At 39.6% G+C, this 26,905-nt stretch overlaps 1 protein-coding gene across 6 annotated transcripts in view; it reads left to right on the top strand.

The window, feature by feature from the left end:
* Positions 1-26,905, top strand: part of rgs3a (regulator of G protein signaling 3a) — a 131,507-nt gene that overhangs the window by 42,947 nt on the left and 61,655 nt on the right. For 5 of the 6 annotated variants that reach the window (XM_083531257.1, XM_083531256.1, XM_083531254.1 and 2 more), the window contains one exon: positions 17,504-17,635. In XM_083531257.1, coding sequence (XP_083387383.1) covers positions 17,504-17,635 — 132 coding nt within the window. Of the gene's footprint in view, positions 1-17,503; positions 17,636-26,219; positions 26,591-26,905 lie in introns of those variants that run through there. The other variant, XM_083531258.1, reaches the window with a different exon arrangement.

Raw genomic sequence — 26,905 nt, 5'->3', positions numbered from 1 at the left:
CCTCGGCCTGCCACTCACATTTCTCCTTGTAACGAGCAGCTTTATTTATTTGCTCTTCTGCAGAGGAGGACATGTGCCAGGGCAGCATAGAGACATCTGCCTACTCCCTGCTTGTGATTTAATACGGTCAGGTACTCCTAATGATAAATTCCCCATAAACCGCAGTTCAGAAAACAGAATATGATCTGTTGTCAAATATTAAGATAACCATGTTTAAGCTGAGGAATGTGTTTGTAATATGCGGTTGCTAGGAAACGGGCAAGTATTAGGGTTAATCCCAGAATTAAAGCTAGAGCTGTTTAAAGCCCAGGCCGATAGTGTGAGGGGCAGAATGGGACAAAACTGGCCTAAAAAATATGTAGGTCATTGGATATAATTCATATTGGTTTATTTATTAATTTTTGTAATGTTCTATTCTTCTTAAATTCATATTGAATTGAGTTAAACTCTACTTTCATTTTATTTTATTCTTCTAAACACTGTTCTCTTCTATGTACTGTATTAAATTTTATTCTATAGAATAGGGAAGGGGCAGCTCACTGAAGGGGCCGCTCACTGAAGGGGCAGATTACTGAAGGGGCAGCTCACTGAAGGTGCAGCTTACTGAAGGGGCAGCTCACTGAAGGTGCAGCTTACTGAAGGGGCAGCTCACTGAAGGGGCAGATTACTGAAGGTGCAGCTCACTGAAGGGGCAGCTTACTGAAGGGGCAGCTCACTAAAGGGGCAGCTCACTGAAGGGGCAGCTTACTGAAGGGGCCACTCACTGAAGGGGCAGTTTACTGAAGGTGCAGCTCACTGAAGGGGCAGCTTACTGAAGGGGCAGCCCACTGAAGGGGCAGATTACTGAAGGGGCAGCTCACTAAAGGGGCAGCTCACTGAAGGGGCAGCTTACTGAAGGGGCCACTCACTGAAGGGGCAGTTTACTGAAGGTGCAGCTCACTGAAGGGGCAGCTTACTGAAGGGGCAGCCCACTGAAGGGGCAGATTACTGAAGGGGCAGCTCACTGAAGGTGCAGCTTACTGAAGGGGCAGCTCACTGAAGGTGCAGCTTACTGAAGGGGCAGCTCACTGAAGGGGCAGATTACTGAAGGTGCAGCTTACTGAAGAGGCAGCTTACTGAAGAGGCAGCTTACTGAAGGTGCAGCTTACTGAAGGGGCAGCTCACTAAAGGGGCAGCTTATTGAAGGGGCAGCTTACTAAAGGTGCAGCTCACTGAAGGGGCAGCTTACTGAAGGGGCAGCCCACTAAAGGGGCAGCTTACTGAAGGGGCAGCTTATTGAAGGTGCAGCTCACTGAAGGGGCAGTTTATTGGTAAGGATGTTAGGCTTTTGACCAAACAAATCCCAGCTCCACCAAGCTGCCCCCTGCTGGGTCCTTGAACAAAGTCGTTTACCCTCAGCTGTAAGTTGGATAAGAATGTCTGCCATATCTATTCTATTCTATTCTATTCTATTCTATTCTATTCTATTCTATTCTATTCTATTCTATTCTGTATAGGATACACTTTATTGCGTTACTGCAGGTGTGAGTGCAGAGTTTGACTGGTGTGTGCGTGTAGATGATGAGGTCTGGATGTGTTGGAAAAAGTGTTAGCAGTTTAATATGAATATAGCAATAATTTACTGTTATGTCCTAAAGTAAAAACAATACAATGGTAGTAGAACTCCCCTGATCTCTCTCTCTCTCTCTCTCTCTCTCTCTCTCTCTCTCTCTCTCGCTCTCTCTCTCTCTCTCTCTCTCGCTCGCTCTCTCTCTCTCTCTCTCTCTCTCTCTCTCTCTCTCTCTCTCTCTCTTTCTCTCTCTCTGTAAACACTTGTTTATTGATTGCTTTAGATAGAGTACACCGTTATCAGTGGTGTGTGATCAATAGCAGCAGCAGCTCGGTGACGGAGAACCGAAACGACCCCATTCAAGAACCTGTTTAAATGTGAGATATCTTTAGGTAGATGGAGAAATGTGTCACTTGTTGTTGATCGCCGAGGCTGCACTATTTTCTCTCTTCGTCCTTTCCCGGGTCGATAAATATGAAGTGTGTGCTTAATAGCTTATGATGGCTGCGTGCAGGACGTTTATATATTTAACTTTGAGAATAGTAATAAAAACATATTGTTTTCTGAGAGAAACACAATTTTTTTTCTCCCTGAGCATAAAATCGAGACAAGAGAGAAAGAAAGAAGAGAATAGCAGAAAAATAACTCATTATTCATCAATATATGGAACAGATTTTCAGGATTTTTTAACACACGCACTTCAGACGTATTCATTTGGGCCATTGTTGATTAATGCGTGTTTTTTGAAGGTTACATACTGAGTCTCTATTTGCTGTTATAAAAACCTCCACTCTTCTGGGAAGATGTTCCACTGGATTTTGGGCGGTGTTTTTAGAGATTTTTGCAGATTCATTGGTGAGGTGAGAAGACCTAGAATGCAGTCAGCGTTCCAGCTCCTATGTTCAATAGGGTTAAGGTCAGAGCTCCATAGCAGGAGATCTTTCACTCCATATTGTGTAAAGAAGATCTTCATGGAGTTTTTTTTATGCACAGAAACATTGTCAGTCCCATTATGCTCTTATAATAACCTCCACTCCTCTGGGAAGATGTTCCATTCTGTTTTGGAGTGTGTTTGTGGAGATTTGTGGTGATTAATTTAGCCACAAGGGTGTTCACCAGTCAGGTGCTGGTGAAGGTGATCTGAGGAGGCCTGGGGTGCAGTCAGTGTTTACATTCATCCCAGAGGATTTCTGTAAGGTTGATAGCAGGCCACTTAAGATCTTCTACTCTAATTCATGTAAAGCAGATCTTCATGGAGCTGGATTTGTGCACAGGGGCAAATTATGCTGGAACAGGTTTGTGGAGGAGCCACGTATGGTTCAAAAAGCCAGTTGTCTCAATACCTTTGTCCATATAGTATCTATTTATAGTTATATGTATTTGACTGTATTGAAAACATCATGTAGGATCTCAGAGTGATGCAAGTGGACTGGTGCAGAGGACTGGTGGAGTGTCATAATGCAATCTACGGCTCTAATTCGATCTTCCCTCGTCTCTGAGCCCTAGCGTAATAGAACCCGGAGACCATCTCCAAGAGGGAAAGAAATAAAGGAGACGAGGGAGATAGAACAATGCGCTAATAGCATAACAATCTTGTTAGCAGAAAAGGTCTGGTGTGTGTGGAGGGTTTTTTTTTCACAAAGTTCAGGTTGTTTCTCCTGCCTCTGAAACACGTGATTATGTTGATGTTTCCCCCCTCAAGGGTTTTGGTTTCCGGATACAGAGGTGAAATTGTGTTGAGTTAAGGAGAAAATAGCATCTGGAAACATCAACAAGGAGAAATGTCCAGGCTTTTAGATGTTCTTCTTCAGAGTTGACCTTGTTGTGAAAAGGATGCAATCTGGTCAGGAATATTAAGCAATCTGGTTCATGTGTGATGTTATTTGAAAATTGAAAACAGAAGCAACTGTGCAAAACAAACTGAGCTTCAGCATCATTACCCTGTTCACTTTTCCCTTCTATAATCATCTCCACCACTATTACCACCACCACTACTAACACCACCACCACCACCACCACCACCATCCTTCCCATCATCATCATCATCATCATCATCATCATGATCATCATCATCATCATCATCACAGTTCTCTCCTTGTTGTTTCTTTTCTTCCATCATCTGCTCCACTACCACCACCACCACCACCACCACCACCACCACCACCACTACCACCATCATCATCATCATCATCATCATCATCATCATCACCATCATCATCATCATCATCATCATCATCATCATCATCATCACAGTTCTCTCCTTGTTCTTTCTTTTCTTCCATCATCTGCTCCACTACTACCACCACCACCACCACCAACACCACTATCATCATCGTCATCATCACCTTCCACTTCTTCTTCTCTTTATTCTTTTCGATCATCTTCTCCACCACCACCACCACCACCATCATCATCATCATCATCATCATCATCATCATCATCATAATCACCTTCCTCTTCTTCTTTTCTTACTTTATTTCCCTTACCACCACCACCACTAACACCACCACAATCATCATCATTTTCAAAATGATCTTCCACTTTTTGCTCTGTTTCTGTTCTTCTCTACCATCCTTATCATCATCATCACCATCATCATCATAATCACCACCTCTTTTTTCTCTTTCCACTATCCCCACCATCATCTCCTCCTCCTCTTTCTTCTCCTCCTACTCATCATTATCATACTTATCATCAGCTACTTCAATCATATTCTGAGTTTAGTAGAAGATCCACTAATGTAAACCCCAATTTATTATCCACATACTGATCATAATCATAATTAGCCATGATTGAGTGCATCTTTAACATGCATTACACTGTCAAATATCATTTCAGTGGGAAAAACTAATGGCACCCACCCTAAAAAAAGAACAAAGACTATTGATGTGTTTATGGTTAAGTACGCTTAAGTAACCTGAAAGATTTGGTACATCACATGGTTCATGGGGTGCAGCTTCACCGTTTAATCGCCATTTTTGTCATCTTCGAATCTTTTTGCCTTTTATGGAGTATTCGAGGCGTGGCTAAATGTAATCCATCTGTACCTTGAAAGTGTTTATATACAATTGTGACAATTTCATTGACTAATTGATGCACATTGATAAACAAAATAATTCAGTTTGCAGACGATTTGCGCCATTCTGTCATCTCTTATTATCAACACCATGAAGTTTAGTGTTTCATTCCATACAGCTGCACATAATTCCCACAAATTCCACGTGGACACGCCCACTTTTGAAAAAGCATTTTTCGTATTGCTACCTGCAAGCTACCTTTTTTTTGTGGATCATCTCTAAACGCCCATATGGGTCTTTTTTCAACTTCTACGTTTGTTGTTTGGTCTGGAAGAAGGAGATAAGTCCCATGATCGCCCTCTGTCAGCAGGAGTGCTGGGTTGCATTGTGGATTATTGTGTTTTTTTTTATTGTCATCATCTCAGAGGTTATTGTGAAATTTTGCAACCTGCACTGCGATTGCACTGGTTTTGTATTTTAAATGCCCTCGTCTGCACTTCTGTGTAAAAAATCACGGTGCTATTAGAAGACATATTTTTGTGAGATCTATTCAGCTGTTTTGAAGTTTAAACTGTATCGACTTAAATATTCCAGAGGGATTATTTAGCTCCTTCTCTTCTCAGTCCTGTAAATCCTATAATTTGTGTCCCCTCATTCTGAGCCATGAGCACTGTACACCCCACCAGCATGCTAGCAAGCGGTCAGGCTATTTTAGCACAAACCCACCAAGGAACCTATCTAACCCAGATTCAAGCGAGATAAGCTGCGAAACAGGGAGAGGATTGAGAAAGAGGGAAGAGCAGAGGAGCTAACGAGGAACGTAAATCTGAGCTGTTTGTGTTCTGTACTCCGGGTGGACAGCAGTCATGGGCAATTTGTCGGACAGAGCAGTGAGGAAGAAGAGGTTCCTCAAATCAGGAGACTCTCTGCATAAGCACCTGCTCTCGGATTACGCTGACGTGAGTTTTTTTAGCTTTCACAGAGGAAGAGAGGAAAAAGAGAGAGAGAGAGAGAGAGAGAGAGAGAGAGAGAGAGTCAGAGAAAAGAGAGAGAGATAGAGAAAAGGGAGAGAAAAAAAGAAAAAGAGAAAGAGTGTTTTATAGAGCTCAAGGTTAATGTGTGAAATGTTGGATTAATTGTTTGTGTTTATGCAGCATTATATTATATATAACCATTATAACCAATGGTAACCAATCAACTTATCACCACCACTACAAACCTTTATCACTGTCATCATCCTCATCACCTTCATCACTGAAATGGTCCTTATCACCATCATCACTGTCATCACCCTCATCACCTCCATCACTGAAATGGTCCTCAAAACCTTCATCACCTTCATCACTGTCATGATCCTCACCACCTTCATCACTGTCATCGTCACCTTAATTTTCTCATTCTACATCTTCATCTTCTACTCCACCCCCAACACCTCTACTTTCATTATCAGCACCATCATCATCATTAGCATCATCATCATCATCGATCATTATTTTCAGAAACAGCATTACTTTCATCATCATCACATTACATATTTGCTTACTTCTTTGATTTCTATCACTCATCATCTTCATTATCACCTTATTTTTCATCCTCTCCCTTATTGTCATTATTATCATCATCATCATCATCATCATCATCATCATCATTTTCAACAACTCAATAACGTTAATCAGAAACTCATAAGGACCTCCTCCTCCTCATTATCATCACCAGCATCATCACCAGCTTCTCCAATCATCATCTTTTTTGACACACCACAAATTTCACCATCTTTATAATCAACATAATACTTTTTACCACAACTATTTCCTTTCACATCATCCTCATCATCATCATCTTTCCAGCAACCACTTTCACTTGTATTGCCTCTCATTAGCATCAACATCCCTATTATCCTGTTCTCCATATCTTCTCTATCACCTTCATCTCCATCCTCATTATTGTCATTGTAATCATCATAATTATAATCATCATAACGATCATCTCTAAAATATTCGCCGTAATCAGGATCGGCACCATCGTCAATATGAACGTCATCACGCCTCACTGTTTCCTATAATTGTGAATGACATGAAGGACATGACCATGTGACTGCTTCGTCTGTATTAAATAGGCCTGTAGTGAAGTTCTGGTGGCCGTGTGCCATCCTGTGACACGGAACTCCCCGCTTCGTTTTAGTGGCGGTGCCATGAAGGAGTCATAACACATAACAATAAGACAGAAAGCACTCACCTGGTTTTATAGCACGGATCTAAAAAGTAACACTCAAACCATTGGGGTTCAGGCGATAACAGGATTTCACAGAAGGTGAACTCAATGAAGCTCTTTCATTCTCGGCTGAAAAAGAATGCGACAAAGAAAATGCTCCGCTAGATGAGATGCATGGTTTTAGAGCACTTCACGTAGGAGGTGATAATGGAAGCGATCCCACCTGGCACCGCCGCTAATAGGAGTATTGTGGTGTGTTGATTCCGAATGTCAGTCGGGTAATTTGGAAATGACGTGCCACTGAGTAGAGTTCTGGAAGGGAAAATGGCATCGTGAAAACACTTTATGACAGACCTTTGGGTCCTGCTGTTTTGATTCCAGTGTTGGGCAATTTGCTTTACAGTGATAGCTGGTAGTGGTAGTAAATATGAGGCTTATATGTAACATGAGAGGGTACAGCGCAACATTGATGCAATGAAAAAACAATAAAACATTGTACAGAATGAAATTAGAACAGAATATATCTTTACAGAATCTGCAGGTCATAAACATTTTTTTCAATATTTTATTTTTATAGAGAAAAATGTCCTTTATTTGTCACATATACATTACCACACAGTGAAATTTTGTTCTTCACATATCCCAGGTTGCTTGGAAGCTGGGGTCAGAGTGCAGGGTCAGCCATGATACGGCGCCCCTGGAGCACAGAGGGTTAAGGGCCTTGCTCAAAGGCCCAAGAGTGGCAGCTTGGCTATTCCGGGGCTTGAACCTCCGACCTTCCGATCAGTAATCCAGCGCCTTAACTACCGGGGCTACCAATCCCCATTATATTATATTTTTATATCATATAATTATATTATTATATTTAAATATTTAAATCCTTGCCGCCATGACCATCCTGTGTTGATCGTGGAAACTTCAATTTGTCTTAGTGGGGGTTGGATTTATTCACACACCTGAAAATATTAATTAAAAGTTTCTTTCTTTTTAATAATTTTTTTTTACAACATAATCACAATGTACTGTATATCAACTTATTACAAGAAATCCGGTAGTTCTATGTAAAATCAGACATGGCGCAAACCTCTATAATCATAAATTGCATGATCTTAGTTCCATAACACCTCTGTGAAGATTTGACTGTAAGCTTGGTAGTTGAATCAGGCTCCTCCTATCAAAGCACCAGTCTTGACTATTCTAGATGTTCCACCAGTGTCTTATGTGTTGTGTGATTATTCAGCCACAAGGGTGTTAGTAAATCAGGTACTGATAGAGGTGGGGTGAGGAGTTCTGGGGTGTTCATTTCATTCCAAAGTTGCTTAACAAGGTTGAGGGTCAGAGCTCTACAGCAGGAGATTTTCTCCTCCAACCTATGTAAAGCATATCTTCATGAAGCTGGCTTTGTGCACTGGGGCATATCATGCTTGTACAGGTTTGGTCCTCCTAGTTCAAGTGAACAAAAAATGCAATGTTGCTACATCCAGAGACATCTAATGTAATTGCGAGCTTCCAAGTTGGAGGGTGCAGTTCTGGGAACAACTACATATGGCTGGAAAAGTCAAGTCTCAATACTTATGTCCATATAGTGTATGTACAAGAATATTTAGCGTGTCATGTGTCGCAAATCAAAATTGACAGGAAGACCAAAGGCAGACTATTATAAATCGGAACCTGACTCTATCAAGATTAGGGTTAAAATCTTCCGGTAAATTTCCAGAAACTTTCTGGAAACGTTCTATGGAAAATTCATCTGGGAAATTTTGAAAATATTTCAAGTTGGAAACCTACCAGGAATTTATGGGAATTTCTTAGAAATGTCGGTACGTTTATATAAACTGTGTCATACAGACATAAATATAAACATTTTGTTTGGTCATTAGCTGCCATGCACACAAACTAATACAGATATTAAAAAATGACGTTTGACTTTGATTAAATATTTTGTATAAATTTATTGCACAATAGCTTACACACAGCAGTTTTTAACATATATTTATGTGATATTTATGTAATTTGAGCTACAATAAGTACTCAAAATACAAGTTTTGCTATGATGGACATATCAGTTTTATGATGGCTACATTATTTTATGTGCAGGATACAAGAAATGTGTTATGTTAAGGAGGTGTGGCCTCAGTTGACCTGCAGTAAGTGTGCTATGTGCATGTGATTGATGAATGTGAAGGGCATAAATTCAAACCGAAATTGCATTAAATCTGGTTGTTTTAACTTAAATGATTCTGCAAAACTTTTTTTTTCAAAATACATTTAGGCTTTTTGTAAATGGCCTGCAATTTTGTAAATTCCAAGTGTACTCTAATATAATTTCCAAATACTCCCATTAATTTGCATGGAAAGTTTCCAGTCCTAAATATTCCTGGAATTTTGCAACCCTAATCAAAACTAATGATAATCTACTCTGCCTTGAAAGCAGTCAAGGAGCTGCAATTTGTCCTTGGACCCAATGCATTCCCCCAGGGATCTCTTCCCCCAGGGTTCTCTTAATCTTGTGAAAACAGTGGCAGTTTAACACTCGTTTGGCAAGGCCTTGGTGAAAGCATGTCAATCATGGTAATAGAACCGTACACCCACCAATTAGCTCACATTGTAGTGGATTATCAGATTGACAGCACTATTTTATCATCAAGGTTAATCTTGTCTGGTTTGAATGATTTATCACCTTAGTCAGTTCAAAGGGCACAATGGTCTTTTGAAAACCTGTTGACTTCTCCCATGTGCTAAATAAAGGAAAATGAAATATTGCATTTTCCCAAGGTTACTTGTCACTCACTTGCGTAGGGTGTCGGTCTCATGCTTCCATTGAAACAGATTCGTGACTTAGTGTCTGACATCATGTTCTAAAAATTGCACCGCAGATACCTTTGCAAATGTAACATGATATTTTGCCCCCTCTGCTATAACCCAGCAGTTGTGTAAGAGCCTAACTTTAGTTTGAATTATTTGGTATGCCTTTTGGTTACAGCAGTGTCACATGAACTTTGGTATTTAGAATTGCTTCCGCTTGCAAATCAGCCAAGAGGCATTCTTTCTATCCTCGAGGACAGGGTTTTGCTGATCTATTACATAATTTAGCTCTCAACCAAAGTTGCAATGTCTGGCATTTAGATTGAAGTGCTTCCATCCACCCAGAAGTGCTTGTCAAATTGGGCCCAGGCCTTTGATTAAGCCAGACCAAACCAAAGCTGACATGCTGCTAGAGTGACCTTGTTTCTAAATAAGTGGCTACCTCTGAGACCAGAAGCTTGAGAGTTTTTTTAAAAATTAAGAGCCGCTGGAGACTGAGGTCAGCTATTTCCAGTCTTAATAAACTTGAGATTTGGCATTCGCCACTATAAATCCCTGAGGAACAGTGCACAGGGACTGTGCTTACACAGAATATTGACCTTGTACAAGAAACACTTGGAAATGAAGTGCACCGTTTACTCTGATACAAGGATACCCCTGGGGTAGTGAAATTGCATTTGGTCTATTCTTTTGTTTCTACAGGAGAAATCATTTTTACATGGTCTAAAAAAGAAATGAGAGAGAAATTAGACTGAGCAGAAATTATTAATTCAGTAGTCATGTCTAGTATGCTGGTTTTGTTTGGAGGCCATGGGAAATTGCTGAGTTCTAGCCTTGCAACTCTTTTCTTGATGTGACCTATGACCCTTACCCTCATCCTATGCCTTGGGCAAATTCTTACAGTGCTTTTAGAGAATATGTAGCAACATTTTAGACAATTTAATTCCCAAACCCCCCCACGCCCACTTGTCAGTTTAACTCCAGCATAAAATACAGTAACAACTAGCATTTGCTGGACAGAGAACCCTTGAGGGACCCCCTTTTGATGAAGTTTTAGGTTATGACAAAAGGTATATTCATATATTTTAAACTACTTGAAATAGGGTTCCCTAATAAAGCTTTCAAGAAGTAAAACCTTTGACGAGCTCAACCCCCGAAAATGTTAAAACCATTCAGCAACTTCTTCATGATGATTGTCAAAGAACAATCCACATGATCTCCTGCAAACTTTGCCGAAGATGAAGATCCAGCTCAAAGGTCGCCGTTCTGGCACTATGGCAGAGATCCAGAGCAAATCACAAAAAGTGATTGACGCACTTCCAAAATAAGACTTCCAGGACACATTCCAGAAGTGGCAGGAACCCTGGAAGATTTGTATTGATGTGCAAGGGGATTAATTAAAGTACTTTCTTGTGAAAGAAAAAAGGATTCCTGAAATTATCTAGAAAGAAGTTTTGAGGAACCTGTTGTGCTATGACTGTAGGTACAACCAAATGCAGAAATGTTTTGGAGGGGGCACCAAGGAAGCCAGTACCCAAAAGTCATTCTGCTCTCTTCTGATAAACATCTTATTAGTTGCCTATGATGTTTTAGTTATTTCTTTGCATCTTTGTGCTGTTCTTAAAAACACTGGGAAAGTAGCTGCAAATGTTCTAGAAGTAGACACGCACTTTTTACACTCCTGAGGCAGTTACGGCGAAGGAAGTTCTCCGCTTCTTAAGGTGTTTTTGCTATTGCATCAGTCATTCTCAGCGAAGGGAAGTGATGTCAGTGTGTGGGACATCTACGACTATGTTTGTCTCTTGTTTATACCCAGTATAAATAAATAAACACACACTTCCTCCTCTCTGTCTGCACAGAAACACTTCTGTGAGCGGCGGAGGCGTGTGCAGGACTTGCGCTTTGGTTTATTTATGTCTGCTAAAAAGTCTGGCATCCTCGGCACTAATCATACATTTGCACAAGGAAGATTGTTTCTAAAGGTAAAGGGAATCCTTTATATAAAATGTCAGCTTTTAGAGTTCTGTGTTGAAAGTGGAGGTATTTGTCCACACCTTGTGCCCGAGAACAAAAGCAAGACCTCAGTAACACTGCGGTACAATGCGTTCTAGCTTGTTTTTATCCTTGTTTAAGTACATTATGTGTTAGCTATGGAGTCCAGGGGTGGAGTGAAACAAAATTTTTCAAAAATTAAGTGAGTGTATCTTATTGGCTTTGCCAGTAACTCTAACCTTAACACATAAGACACATAGATTACTATTATAACCACTCATGATATGCCCCACCCCTGTCCTCTCATTGGTTATTTACCCTCTTAAGTCTCTTGTTCCCCAGGTGTTAATGATTAAGCCTGTAGTTAGTTTGCTTTTAAATTAATGGCACTTGGCAGTTGCCCTTATCCTCAGCAACTTACATTTATCACATCCATACAACTGAGCAATTATGTGGTAAAGGGCCTTGCTCAGGGGCCCAGGGGTGGAAGCTTGGTGTGGCTAAGATTTAATCTTACAACTTTTGGATCCAAAATCCAATGCCTTAACTACTAAGCTACCACCTTCCCTTTAAATACCCCTGTGTCTCCAATAGGAAGAGATAACATAATAGTTAAGGATAGGGTCAGGGTCAGGGGTTCCAACCCCTAGTATCATAGTAGTAGCTGACACTTTTTGGGGCTTTAACCATCTGTACTCCAGTGGTGCTGTACCATGGCTGACCCTAAACTCTGACCCAAGCTTCCTAACATTGCTGGGATATTTGAAGAAAGAATTTGACTGTGCTGTAAAGGACATGTGACAAGTATAAAGCACCAATACCAAAGCCACTTTGCAACATATTACAGTCTTTTGGGTTATTTTTATAATTTTTCCAGATTTGATCTCCTTTTGGTTTTGGTTTCGTACCTTTTTTGTTTGTTGATCGCCTTACCTGTTTCATGTCCTTGATTCTGCCTTTTGATTCGGACTCCTCAGCCTTTGGTATTAATAAACCATTCTTATACCCGCATTACATGACAATGAAAACGAAACTGAATAAGTTTCTAAGTTTCTTGGTGAGACCTGCTATGTTGCATGGTTCAGAGACAGTGTCACTGACAAAAAGTCAAGAGGACAGGAGGCAGAGATCTCTTTGGATTGGCAGAGTGGAAGACACTGTGATTTTAATTTGGAGTTACGAGGATGGACAGGATTAGCAGGAACAGTGCAGGTAGGACGTTTTGAAGACAAGATGAAAGAGGTGCTATAGAAACGGTTTGGTCATGTGGTCATGAGGAGGGACATGGGGTATATTGATGGAACAATGCTGAGGATGGAGGAAAAGAGGAAGGCCAAGGAAGAGGTTTATCGATGTGGTAATGGAAGAAATGCAGGTGGATGATTTGAAAGAGGCAGATGTAGAGAATAGAGTGGTATGGAGACGTATGATCTGTTGTGGCGACCCCTAACAGAAGCAGCCAAAAGAAGAAGACGATACAGTCAACTGTATGTATGTGCATTAAAATTGTTTGCAGACTTTCTTTGTATTTGTAAAGTATTTAATTTTCTCACTCAACACCACAAGGTCATCCATAGATGCTTTTGCATATTTATTACATGGAATGTTTTATTTCTGTGGGAAGATTTAAGTTTTTATGTGACGTTTGGGAATCGGCTGTCCCGCTGCAGCCGTGTTTCATTCTGCGGATGGTCCAGAGTCATCTCAGCTATGTGGAGGATTACGATACCCTCAATCATCTTGAGACACTGAGTCTGAGTCTGAGTCAACTTTTAAATGTTGGGCATTTCTGGCCAACTCAGCTTAAAAGAATCTTGAAGTTTATTTCTTGTTGAAAAGAATGATGTTTTACATTTTTTTAATCGTGATTGCAAAACTTTTGCCCCCCCCCCCTTTTTTTTTTCATTTTAACCTGACTTTAAAACCAAATAAACAAAAAAACAAGAAACTGACATGTATAAACACTTAAAGCACTTGAACTTTAATACTTTAATATAATGATACATATAAATTTGTCTGAGCAGGTTGTTGTATTACGCCTTTTTCCACAAGGAAGTAGATTTCGGATATATTTTGCTGAGAAGGACATTAAAGACTTGAGGGTTATATTATGGCTAATGTTTGCTACTTGTTACAATCCGACAGAATGCTAGCATTGATTTTTCTTTACTGCCATATTGTATGTATTATGTATGATGTATCGATCGATGATTTATTCCGAATTTCCAAATGATAGAACAATATATTTGTCTGTGAGCGCAGCCAGTGAAGAATATGTCGCCTGAGGTGTTTATGCACTATTGATTACTGTTGGTGGCTGAATGTGTTTATTGAATTTATTGATGGAAATGATGGATGGATGGCTTTATTTTGATCTGAGTTTCCAACAAATAAGCACGATTAGCAGGTTATCTACTGGGGACATACTACACTGGATTCTACCTATCTATCTCCCATTTCTGATTGCATTAAATTAGCCCTTGGGGGTTTGACCTGCTAGAACTTTCCTTGTGTTTTCTTTCCTAGATTAGTGTACAGCTGCACAGTGTTTTACTGTTAAATTCCTTTGAGACTTTTTTTCTTTGAGGCTCATTAGGTTCTAGGTTTTATAGAGAAATTGACTAATTAAACATCACTTTATGAAAACTCTTTCAGGACAGAAAACGTTGCATTTCCTGCACACACACATATATATATATATATATATATATATATATATATATATATATATATATATATATATATATATATATATATATATATATATATATATATATATATATTCATAAGTTGCTCTTACCTTATTGCCTTAAGTGAGGGTTAAGGGCCTTGCTCAGGGGCCCTGCTGTGGCAACTTGGTGTGGAGAGATCGCTGGGATTTGATTTCATGACCTTCTGAATAGAAGTCCAATGTTAATGATAATTTAAAAGAAAGAAAGGATGGATGTTGTGTAGTTTTGATCCTTGACACTTGGGCATGTACAAGAGTTTACTCTTCGGGCTCCAGGACCAGATTTCAAGCTCCGATATTACATTAAAATGACAAATCGGCTCGAGCGACTCGTATCGATTTCAGGGCCTGCCGCTAAGACAACTGCATTTCATCATCCCTGCATCTTGGCCCCTCCTTCATTCTGTGTTTTCTCTCCACTCATTGATGACTCTTGGCCTTTTGTCGTCAGCAGCCCTGAAGCACAAATAACTCGCAGCATTGCTCGGGCTCAAGACATCGGAAACTATGATGAGATAGAAAAAAAAGATTGATTGAGGATTGATTCATTTTCAGCGAGCCAGAGTTTGAGCTTCATTACATGGTGTAATAGTCTTGTCTCATGGTGCCATTGTGTTTTTATGGCCAGATAATTAGTTTTGATTTTATTTTAGGATATGATGGCTTGCTTGCGTCATTTTCGCGAGAACAAAGACGAGTCTCTATAGTAATAGATATTCAACGTTCCAACGTGGAAATTCCTGCCACGGTGCGAAGACATTCAGCTTTGTACTTCCTGGTTTGCTTTGCTTCCTAGCATAGATTATTTTGGTCAATGAAGCATTCATTAATGCCCCTCTCTGTAGTGTTTTCCTCTGCAGGTTTACCAGCTATTTTGAATTTCTTTTGCTTAGTCACAATATTGATCGCTTTGCAGCTCCGCGTCAACTTTCCCGGTTTACATAATGAATGTACACTGCAATGCTTTGTCTTTTTTGTTGTTGTTGTTGATTTCACCCTCGAGCCTTTTGTCTTCGAATGCGCTCTATTAAAACTCTGCAATTACAGAATTACTGCAGCAGGGGAATGATTATAGCATTAGAGGTGCCTAAAATAGTTTTCTGTGTCGGTTTAGCTCATCAAATTTAATATTCATTTGATAGCGCTAATCCCCCGAAGGGTGGCTCTGACTCGGTTTCTCTTACTTTGTAATTATCATGGATTTGTAAAGACCTAATTTTTCAGTCAAAATCTTTTTATTTGTCTTTTTTTTCATGTCTAATTACAAACTTACATACTTCTTTTATATCAGCGCAGATGATCAAGTTCACAGGTGTCTTTTAGAATAGTGATCAGTATGGGGTAGTGTACTGTCATTTGATATTGATTTAGCATTTTATATAATCTAGCAAAACAAAACAATTTACAGTACCGTAATGTCGAGGTGCATGATTATATATCGTCTACGATAATATCGCAAATGTTGTTTTAACGATGTGAGTTTTGACATTGCCGAGTATATCGCAAAACCCATACAAAACACACCTACAGAGTGCATGAGTGCATTATTCATCCTTCATTATTCAGTTTATTAAAAATGCATTCAGAAGGAACACAAAATTAAAGATCTGGGGGCAGAAAATGTGTACATGTATATAATTTCATACGGTTAATCAATATCACATGAAGTGACATTTCTTTCCATTAAAATATATTATATTATAAATGTGTATTTTATTATAATATTATAAAATACTGATTTCATTTGCAGCCAAAATGCCTTATTTTTTTAATTGAACGATTAAATGTAAGAATTTGATTTAAAAGATGCTGCACATTATTAGAAAAAAAAATGGCTTTATCAAGGTAAAAGAAATGGCCGTCAATGTTAAAAATCCAATTAAACTTATTGAAAAAGATGAATCTGTGTCACTGCTGTAAACTGACCACCACAAAGAATATGAAGAATATCAAACATGTTACAAGTCAGCGGCTCTTAAAGTACCAGCACAATAACACGCTCAGCAAAATATGGTTTAATTATCATTATCGATAAAATAAAATTAATTCTAGGGTTTTTTTTGCCAATATTGTACACATCACCTTAGTGTATAAACCTTTAAAGTATGTATGTATGAGGCAGCGGGTTCATGAGTAGTAGGCGGATGTGCTCTGTTGCAAAAAAAAATCTAAAATAAAAAACATTTTACAAATGAGATGGAGAAAAGGGGTGGAGCCACACCAAGTGCAGTGGTAGCTCAATGGGTATGATGTTGGACCTCTTATTTGGAAGGTTTTACATTTACATCCCAACACCGTTAAGCTGCACTCCTGGGCCTTTAAGCAAAACCCTGTACACTTAACATTTTTTGGCATGGGGAGACATTTTAGTGTATTTTTGTTTGACAACTCAAATGAATAAAGATTGCTGCGGCATGAATAGGCGAGCGTCTCGATCCATTAAATCATTTCTGCTGCTTATCCTTCCACCAAATCATTATCTTGCATTCTGCTCATCCGTCTGTCACAATTTTTATTGATGTGTTTCCATCAAACCCTGGACTCTCCTGATTTGTTATTCTATTATATTCCTGTAGGTCTATTAGATGTTTTAGTCTTTGGCTCACCTTGTCCAGCTGAGGCTATAACTGGACTTGAATGTCACAGTGCACGCTCACCCTCTAATTCTAAAGCCATGTGAAGTCATGTGTGAAGGATTCTTGATGTCCAAGAGCAGCTCTTAGACGACAAGAAAAACAGCCTGGATGTATAAATACACAGATCCGTTGGTGTTAAAACGTTTGCTCTTGTTTGAATAGAAACAGGAAAGGCTTGTGTTTAAAACTCAGAAGAAACCTGCTAAAAAAATGAACTGCTTGTTCCATGTGTACACACTTACTTTATTTCAAGGCAAGAATTTGTAATATTCATTTTTTTGCATTGTGTAGAGCTCATATGCTCGGGGAGGAAAGAATGGGAGACAGACGACAGAGTTGGATAAAAAAATAAACAAACAAAAAAATCCCTCATAACTCTTGGTCTCTGTTGGTCTACATCCATGTCCTGTTCTTTTTCTCTTTCTATCCTCTTTTATTAATGACCCCTCTTTTAATCTCTCTCTCTCTCTCTCTCTCTCTCTCTCTCTCTCTCTCTCTCTCTCTCTCTCTCTCTCTCTCTCTCTCTCTCTCTCTCTCTCTCTCTCTCTCTTTGTCCCTTTAGAAGTGTGATTGTCTCCTGAGCTTGGAGGCGTATTCGTTGGAACAGAAGAAGAGAGTGTGTCAGTGTCTGAGTGATAACATTGAAACGCAGCTTCAGCTGGAATGCAGAGAGACACTCAGCCACACAGAGCAGGTACACACACACACACACACACACACACACACACACACACACACACACACACACACACACACACACACACACACACACACACACACACACACACACACACACAGCTTACATCACACACACACTTCACACACACTGTCCCATTGCACACTCCATCACACACTCTATATAACTCTTATATATAAATATATATATACTTTTTTACTCAAGTTTGAGCTCTGACATGTACTTCAGTAAAAAGTCACCATTACTGCTACCTGTTTTAGTGTCACACTGGTACCACTGGAACCACACGTCATATTAATATATTAATAAAAAAATTAAAAGAAAGAAAGAAAGAATTTAAAATTTTGTTACCTAATGAATGTATCCAGTCTGAACATCCATCATATAGAACACAAGCAGAGTAAAGATGATGATGATGATCATGTGATCAGGAACGTCTACATCACTGACTCCCTCTGTCTCATCCACATTAACCCCAGACTTCTTACTGCCTTCTGCCTGCTCATTGTGAGCTTCAGAAACTAGTCTACGTCTGTGATGTTTTTTTATTAAATTTTTTTATTTAGTGCTCAACAGGTTTTTGACCCACCTTTTGAACTCTATTTTATTTTAAATAAAAATACAGAAAAAAAACATACATTTTAGCTGATTTATAATAATAATAATAATAATAATAATAATAATAATAATAATAATAATAATAATAATTATTATTATTATTATTATTATTTAGTTATATGATTTTTGTACATTATATAAACATATGCCATTATAGGATAATACATTCTCACTGTTTTTTCCATCTTTTTTTCTGAACTTTTTTTTTCTCAACTATCACTTTCTTTCTATGGCATAAAACTGTGTTAAAAAAAGAAAAAAAAAATTCTTACGTATAATATCATCAGTGGAACGTCTGGGCACGTGGCGTATGAAGCCGTGTGAAGCCGTGTCTCATCACCATGCCGAGAGCTTTCACTCTTCAACACCTGCCCTTAATTATTCCTCCCATCCTGCTTTTACATGAAAGAGAGAAGCTCTAAAGCGTCCGTTTCATCGACCGGCGCTTAAATCACGAAGCGAATGTTAGGTCTTTTCTCTTTTTCTTTTTTTCTCTTGTCTTTCAGTTCCAACCGTCTGTCTGCATTTCTGTTTGATGAGTTCTAAGCACAGTTGATATACAGTCACATGACTCATGCTATGGATAAGCTTGTTTTCATTGCTGTGTGTGTGTGTGTGTGTGTGTGTGTGTGTGTGTGTGTGTGTGTGTGTGTGTGTGTGTGTGTGTTTTGCTTATTAGTGGTATTCATGATACCTTTTCTAGGTGAAATGGGCAATCCCTCTTTCTTTTTCTCTGGTTTATTTATGGGAAAAAATGAAGTCATGTGACAGTTTTGTGACTATGCCTCTCTCTCTCTCTCTCTCTCTCTCTCTCTCTCTCTCTCTCTCTCTCTCTCTCTTCCTGTATTTCCTCAGTTGGAGAGAATGTGTATTTTCATCCTTAATCAGCTGACTCCTCACTCTGATACCATCTCTTTACCCCATCCTGAGGCCCTGAGACTCTCTCTCTCTCTCTCTCTCTCTCTCTCTCTCTCTCTCTCTCTCTCTCTCTCTCTCTCTCTCTCTCTCTCTCTCTCTCTCTCTCTTTTATTCCACTCTCTTTGTGTCTGTCTGTCTCTTTCTTTCTTTTCTCCTGTGTTTTCTCTGTGGGAGAGAATCAGTGTGTCCTCCCCTCACTAATCACCTGACTCATCACCCCGAATCCATCTCTTCCCAAATCAGTCTCTCTCTCTCTCTCTCTCTCTCTCTCTCTCTCTCTCTCTCTCTCTCTCTCTCTCTCTCTCTCTCTCTCTCTCTCTCGTTCCTTTGTTTGCACTTGACGCAAGATATTAGCGCTCCCCGGTCGACATCAGTGACTAACGTGAGTCTGACGTCAGAGCGACTCGGAGGATCAGTGCAGAATTAAATCTCTAATCATTATTATCATTCCGTTAAAAGATAAAGGATGATGCATTTGGCCGAGCCTTTTTTGCATATTTTCCAGATTCTCTGCATTTTCCCTTCTAAATCATTTACTGATTATGGACTGGGGACGGCAGGGGTGCTGCATTAAAAATCGTTTATACTGTACATGGTGAAGTTTTCTGAACAGAAGATTTAACTTTGTGGAAGAAATCTCCAGCGTTCTAATGGTTTCTGTTTTATTACCATAAGTTGAGAGAAGGAACTCTATTTCGGGGAGGGGAATGATATTTATAGCTGCTTTAACATAACTGAACACAAAATCATTGGTATCCTGACTTTCCTCAACATGAAACATAACATTTAAGGAAGGAGTCTCCAGTGTGAGCATTTTGGTAAAGGTTAGAAAGAAAGGTTCTTTAAATTTGTCACATGTGCTTTTACAGCACAGTGAAATTCTATCTTCACAAATCCCAGCGATGTTAGGAAAGCTGTGTTCACCATGATACAGCACCTCCTGGAGCACAGAGGGTTAACAGCCTTGCTCAGTGGCCCCAAGAGTGGCAGCTTGATGATCTTGGAGCTTGAACCATGTCCCTCCGATCAGTAACACAAAGCCTTAACCACAGAGCTACCACTTCACACCGACCCTGGAGAATAGAAGGTTGAGGGGCCCTGCTCAAAGCCCCAAAAGTGGCAGTTTGGTGAACCTGGGGTTTGAACCTTCTGATCAGTAACCCAGAGTCTAACCACTAGAAAGCTGGAAGTGAAAAAATATTCTCGTAGTTAAGGAATGAGAGCGTTTACAACTACAATCGTATGAGTGAGAATTTGAACACTGGAAACACTGGGTGTTCTACAACATTCAATGAAACTATAAATGACTAAAAATCACATAATGCTGCTTTTGAATTATTGTCCAATGCTGAAAAAAGAGTAAAAGGCTTCAGGAAGCAGTGACTCTGCTGCATGGCTGACTTAACCCCCCATGTTGCCAGATACGCGCTGATCCCTCCCTTGAATACAGGTGTATAATCTGTTGCCTACAATTATAGATTCATCCATCATTAATTTTAACATTTTCTACTGTACAATTAAAGAATTTGCATCGAACCCGAACCGGGTTTCCTCTTAGGAGTGTTTTGTGGAAACGAGGGTTGTGATCTAACTACAGGCGGTCCCTCAGCTATGATGGTTCCACTTACGATTTTTTGATCTTATGATGACGACAGCGGTACGACAAAATTGTAAAAACATTTAAACTTTCTGTGGCAGGCAAACGTAGCAGCCTGTATGCGGTACGATACATTGGGTTGTGTATTCTTTTGTTTGGTGTTTTAAAGCAAAATTTTTGCTCTTTTCTCTCTCCTTTTTATTGCCATTGCAGGACACTGAAACTAAGCATCTCATCACTACAGGTGTGCTTCTTACTGCTCATTTCATCTTGCTTCGCTCTTCACTTGTGAATTGGCGCTCGTCAATGAGCCCAATGCCCCATACATATATACTGTATGATTTATACATTACAGTATAATGTTTTGCTTAATTGTGTACTGTCATTTGATAAATATTAACAAATTACAGTATACTACCGCATACTGATCACCATTCTTTAAGACTCCTGGGTAAAACTAAGACTCCATGTCTCGATTTACAATATTTTCAAGTTACACTGGGGTCATTGGAACGCATCTCCATTGTAACTTAAATACTACGTGTATAAACGTTTTCCTTCTTTCCATCTTCACCTGCTGGTTTCCATTGTGACAAAGTGCTCAAGTTTGCCTTTAAGGCTTGTTTTGGTCATGACTTGCTGTTTTTGTAGTTCTTGATTAGTTTGCTCAGTGCAAACATCACGTATCCCAAGAGCAAACGTTGCTATTTTTATCCTTTTTATGTTGCAATGTTGTTGTAAATTTCCAACTCCACTCCACTCCACTCGACACAACTCGACACACTAATCCACTCACTACTGTAAATAAACCCTTCGTCCTCCATGTTTGCTTTTCTCGCCGATCGCTCGGGAGATAAAAACTCATGACGTCACGCCGACTTCTTTACCCTGGCAGTATATCATCATGTTATATTATTCCAATATCAAGCTTTTATTGCGATTTCCATTTGAGATATTGTCCTTGAGCGAAGCGTGAGTTTCTATATATCACTCCAAGCGTATGAGATCCCACGTGGAAAGGGTTCTCGATCCTGACGTGACATCTTACTACTTATTTACTACGACCTTCAGGAAGTGACTCACAGAGCTTGACAGGATCTCATAAAGTGGTTAGATCAGTGAGAAGTCTAACTCCAGATCGAGGTGGTCTTTCAATACGAGCTGAACTTTGTGTTTTATTGTGAGTAATGGCTGTAGACCAAAAAAAAAAACAAAACCCTGCATGATTCACCAGACCGACGCATGAATATCAACAGGGGTTTTGAAGCTGAATGAACACCACACGAGAGAAAGAAATGATTCCTGATACTTTTATTACTCTTTGCTGCTGAGCTGCATTTCCACACCATCTCCTGTACATTTTGTCAAATCTTACTCGTCTTGCTGCATCGATCGTTCCCTCTCCTGTGCGGTTCGAGGGTGAATCCCTCACACTTCTTAAATTGCCAAGAGCTATAAAAAGAAAGAAGACATAAAACAGGTAAAATTCTTGTCTTTGATTTGCTTCAAAAACACACCTGGAGTCTGAGGTAATAGGCACCATGTTTTTTTGTGTTTATTTTATTTTTGTGTTTATTGTGTTTATTATTGTGTACATACAAGCGCAGGGATTGTGTGAGCGTTTATTTAAATTTTTTTCATAACAATACAAAAGGTTTATCAGCTCAAGCGATATCGATACTCATCTGATATACGTAAAAACAACTACAGAGCTTTTAGAAAACATACAATTCTTTCTAACACTTAAACACAAAAACATCAACACAATTTTGTTTATTCATTTATTTGTTGTAAAAAAATACAATCAAAATAAAAAAGGTAAATTCCAGTCTTGTGCTTCCATTTTGCACTTTGCATTTCTGACAATAAATGCAAGCTGATGCTTTAGACATAAAGAGGATCAGAACTTCTGAAAAAATGATCTAAAAAATCTATCTATCTATCTATCTATCTATCTATCTATCTATCTATCTATCTATCTATCTATCTATCTATCTATCTATCTATCTATCTATCTATCTATCTATCTATCTATCTATGTAATGATGTTACCACCACCATGCTTCACCACAGGCAATCACAAACCAGCTTTCTTTCTTTCTTTCTTTCTTTCTTTCTTTCTTTCTTTCTTTCTTTCTTTCTTTCTTTCTTTCTTTCTTTCTTTCTTTCTTTCTTTCTTTCTTTCTTTCTTTCTTTCTTTCTTTCCTTCCATCCATCCATCCATCCTTCCATCCATCCATCCATCCATCCATCCATCCATCCATCCATCCATCCTTTTCCTTTCTTAATACCTTTCCCTGCATGGTCAATCAGAGATAACAAACAAACAAACAAACAAACAAACAAACAAACAAACAAACAAACAAGCAAACACAATCATACACAAATAAATGAATATTGTTTTTATTTTTTTTATTTATGCTGATGCTGGGATTTGAGCCCACAACCTTCAATTAAATTTCATTCAATTCAATTCAATTCAATTGCAAATGTTTTTTTTTTACAGTGAATATTGACAATATTAACACCATGGACATTTCCCCAAAGCAGCTTCACAGAAATACATAGATTCTGTATAAACATTTTTGTTTGATCAATTAGTCTCTGTAAGTTTATAAGGTAAAGGGGCTTTTACTTGTCAAAGTGAAATTCTTTCTTTGCATGTCCCAGTGATGTTAGGAATCTGGGGTCAGAGCACAGAGTCAGCCATGATACAGTGCTCAAGGGCTTAACAGTGGAAGCTTGGCAATACTGGGGAACGAACCTCTGACCTTCCAAACAGTAACCCAGAGACTTAACTACTGAGCTACAACTTCCCCCAAAGTGGTGCCAATCCCTAATGAGTGAGCCAGTGGTGACAGAGGTGAGCAAAATCTCCCTGAGATAGTATTAGGAAGAAACCTTGAGAGGAACCAGAATGAAAAAGGAACCTCATCTGGGTGACACTGAATGTCCATTCATTACAGTTCCATCATTTTTCATGGCTGTTTATGACAATTGCAATCCAATGTAGTGTTGACATTAATCACAGTGCAAATCCATCTTGGTTGGAACCCTTCACAGTAACCTTGTGGATCTTTATGCTGTTCATGTAGAACCGTCTTCAGCAGCAGGTCATGGTTTCCAACAGAACAGAACTTCAGTAGGAAATGGCTCAGGCAGGTATAAAGAGGACATGAGCAGCAACCCCTTAGAGACAATAATAAAATATAGAGACACCTTTCTGACCAATCAGATCTGAAAATTCCACACAATATTTAAATGTACTTGTATGAAGTGTAATGTTATTATTAGTACATATTCAAGATATAATACTTAACATGAGTGTATTAATCTCGGCTCCGTCTGATTCTCTTTCTATTTTGGGACGTGCCTGAGGTGTAGGCCCGTCATTATTCCCCTCCATTAACACCAAACTCCCTTCCCCCAACACACACACACACACACACACACACACACACACACACACACACACACACACACACACACACACACACACACACACACACACACATTTTTGCGGCCTGCTGCCATAAGCCTGTGTCCTCATCGCACACTCGAGTATCCAAACATCGCCTTCTGGATGATATTAAGTCAGCTGGCACATCGAGGAGGAAGACAAATTTACCCAGCTGTACAAAGCCATCATTCTCTGACCTCTGGCAACAGCTGGATTGCGTTCTCTCGGCTGAAAAATTGACCTGGAAGCTGAGAACGCATGTTCAGCTCTTTAGACATTGTAACGAATATATAGTTCATGAGCCCACGAGGAAGCGTTGCGTGCCGTGTCCGTTTCACAGCTTATGCAACAACACGCCCTGTGTGTTAGCAGGACACTAGGTCATTTATTCAGTTGCTAAAAGCGATCGCTCGGTACATTCCAGCGTGATGTATTTATAAATCTTTCTCTATAAATGTCGAAAAATCAGAGCGTGATGCCGAATGTCGGCCTCATACGGGCTGGAAGTAAGCGCTAAGTGCCTTTCAGTGGGAGTGACATCTGAGTGGTGACATTTGTGTGTGTGTGTGTGTGTGTGTGTGTGTGTGTATGTGTGTGTGTGTGTGTGTGTGTGTGTGTGTGTGTGTGTGTGTGTGCGTGTGTGTGTGTGAGTATGTGTGTGGCAATATTCATTACAAGTTTAATAAGAGCAGCTAGTCAGGGCTTTGTGTGTGTGTGTGTGTGTGTGTGTGTGTGTGTGTTAGTCAGCATGTGGCCAGTGAACAGTTTTATTTAAAAAAAAAAATAATCTGGTGGATGAAAGACTATTTAAAACTCGAACATGTTTGATGGTCCACACTTAAATGTAACCATAAACAGATAAAAAGCACTATAACATTATTGTGGTGTAAAAGGACACCACACCACACTCCAGGACACGATGTTCTAGATACATAATCAGTGTGTGGTGGGAACAGTAACTTCTCAAGGGTTTTATTACTTATTTTTGGTTTTGCCTCCTTCTGCTACGTAAAACAACTATGACACAACATTACAAAAATATATCTTTATTTGTTTACTTGATTATTTTATTTTTTTTATTCTAGAAGCTTATCAAGATTTTATTTGCAAAAATGATGGAAAGATGGATTTTAGGTGTATAAAACACATATTCATCTGTCCATTCTTCAGTCCATCCATCCATCCATCCATCCATCCATCCATCCATCCATCCATCCATCTGGCCATTCTTTAGGTTCTTCCTGCCATCCATCCATCCATCCATCCATCCATCCATCCATCCATCCATCCATCCATCCATCCATCTATCCATCCATCCATCCATATCCATCCATCCATCCATCCATATCCATCCATCCTTTCAATTCTAAATCTTGTGGCCAGAAAAGTGCACAAAAGATATTGCTCTCATTGAGAGAAACAGGTGGAGCTCCGAAGGCCTAGATCTTAACTGTTGTAATTCTCAGTTAAATTGTTGTGGACGTCAATATAATTTTTATGTGTAATATCGGCGGTTAGTTCACTGCGTTAGTGCTGTGGCCCAGTGCAAAGCGAATAAGGTGAATGTAAATTCGGCGGGAAAAGACAGCTGTACAGAATGACCTTGAGAATGTGTTATGGTTTGTGACCCACATTTACTTCAGATACAGACATTGAGGAATGTGTGTGTGTGTGTGTGTGTGTGTGTGTGTGTGTGTGTGTGTGTGGCATGATCCCATTTTTCATTGCGGGGCTTTGATTTCACAGCTGCTAAAAATAGCCAGCAGAGGAGCGTGAGTCTCCTGAGAGAGAAGAGCAGGGGTACCGCAGCCTTTCTCTCTCTCTCTCTCTCTCTCTCTCTCTCTCTCTCTCTCTCTCTCTCTCTCTCTCTCTCTCTCTCTCTCTTGCTCTCTGTCTATCCCGTCTTCTGCCCCTCCCTCTATCCTGTCCTCCACCCCTCTCTATCCCTCCAATGGCTCAGCAGCCGTACTCGCTGTAATTACTGTAGAGTGCAGACGAGCTGGCGAGAGAACAGATCATGAATGAACAGAGATACTGAGAGAGGGAGAGAGAGAAAGAGGAGAGAGTAAAAGATTAGTAATAAAACGTGTGAGACAGGACGTGTGAGAAAGACAGGCAGACAGACAATTAGAGTAAGAAACAGACAGTAGCCGAGAAAGAGAAAGAAAGAAAGAAGGAAAGAAAGAAAGAGCATCTATTGGCTCTGAGTGCACTTGTACACACACACAGACACACACACACACACTCACACACACACACACACACACACACACACACACACACACACACACACACAGGCTGCGACTTCTACTCGCTACCTCTCAGACGCACGGCCGGCTCACAGATGCCTGTTTCTAAGGTACACCTGCTTTTCAGATTGTGTGTGTGTGTGTGTGTGTGTGTGTGTGTGTGTGTATGCTGGAATTTTTTATGGCCATTAAACTGATCAATTATGAATAATATTCTCTTGTTGGAATTCTTCAAATCCTGTAGAATTCATGAAGTGAAATTGCAGTGTGTGTGTGTGTGTGTGTGTGTGTGTTTGTGTGTGTGTGTGTGTGTGTGTGTGTGTGTGTGTGTGTGTGTGTGTGTGTTGACTTCACGGGATTTACAGTATTGTCGCTCAGCTGTGCTTTGTTTACTCGCCTCATCATCTCCTGTTATACGGTTTTAC

This window comes from Silurus aristotelis (genome assembly GCF_946808225.1).
Source record: "Silurus aristotelis genome assembly, chromosome: 26".
NCBI classification, from domain to species: domain Eukaryota; kingdom Metazoa; phylum Chordata; class Actinopteri; order Siluriformes; family Siluridae; genus Silurus; species Silurus aristotelis.
The sequence above is the reverse complement of the archived record's forward strand: the minus strand, read 5'-3'. Positions and strand labels throughout refer to the sequence as shown.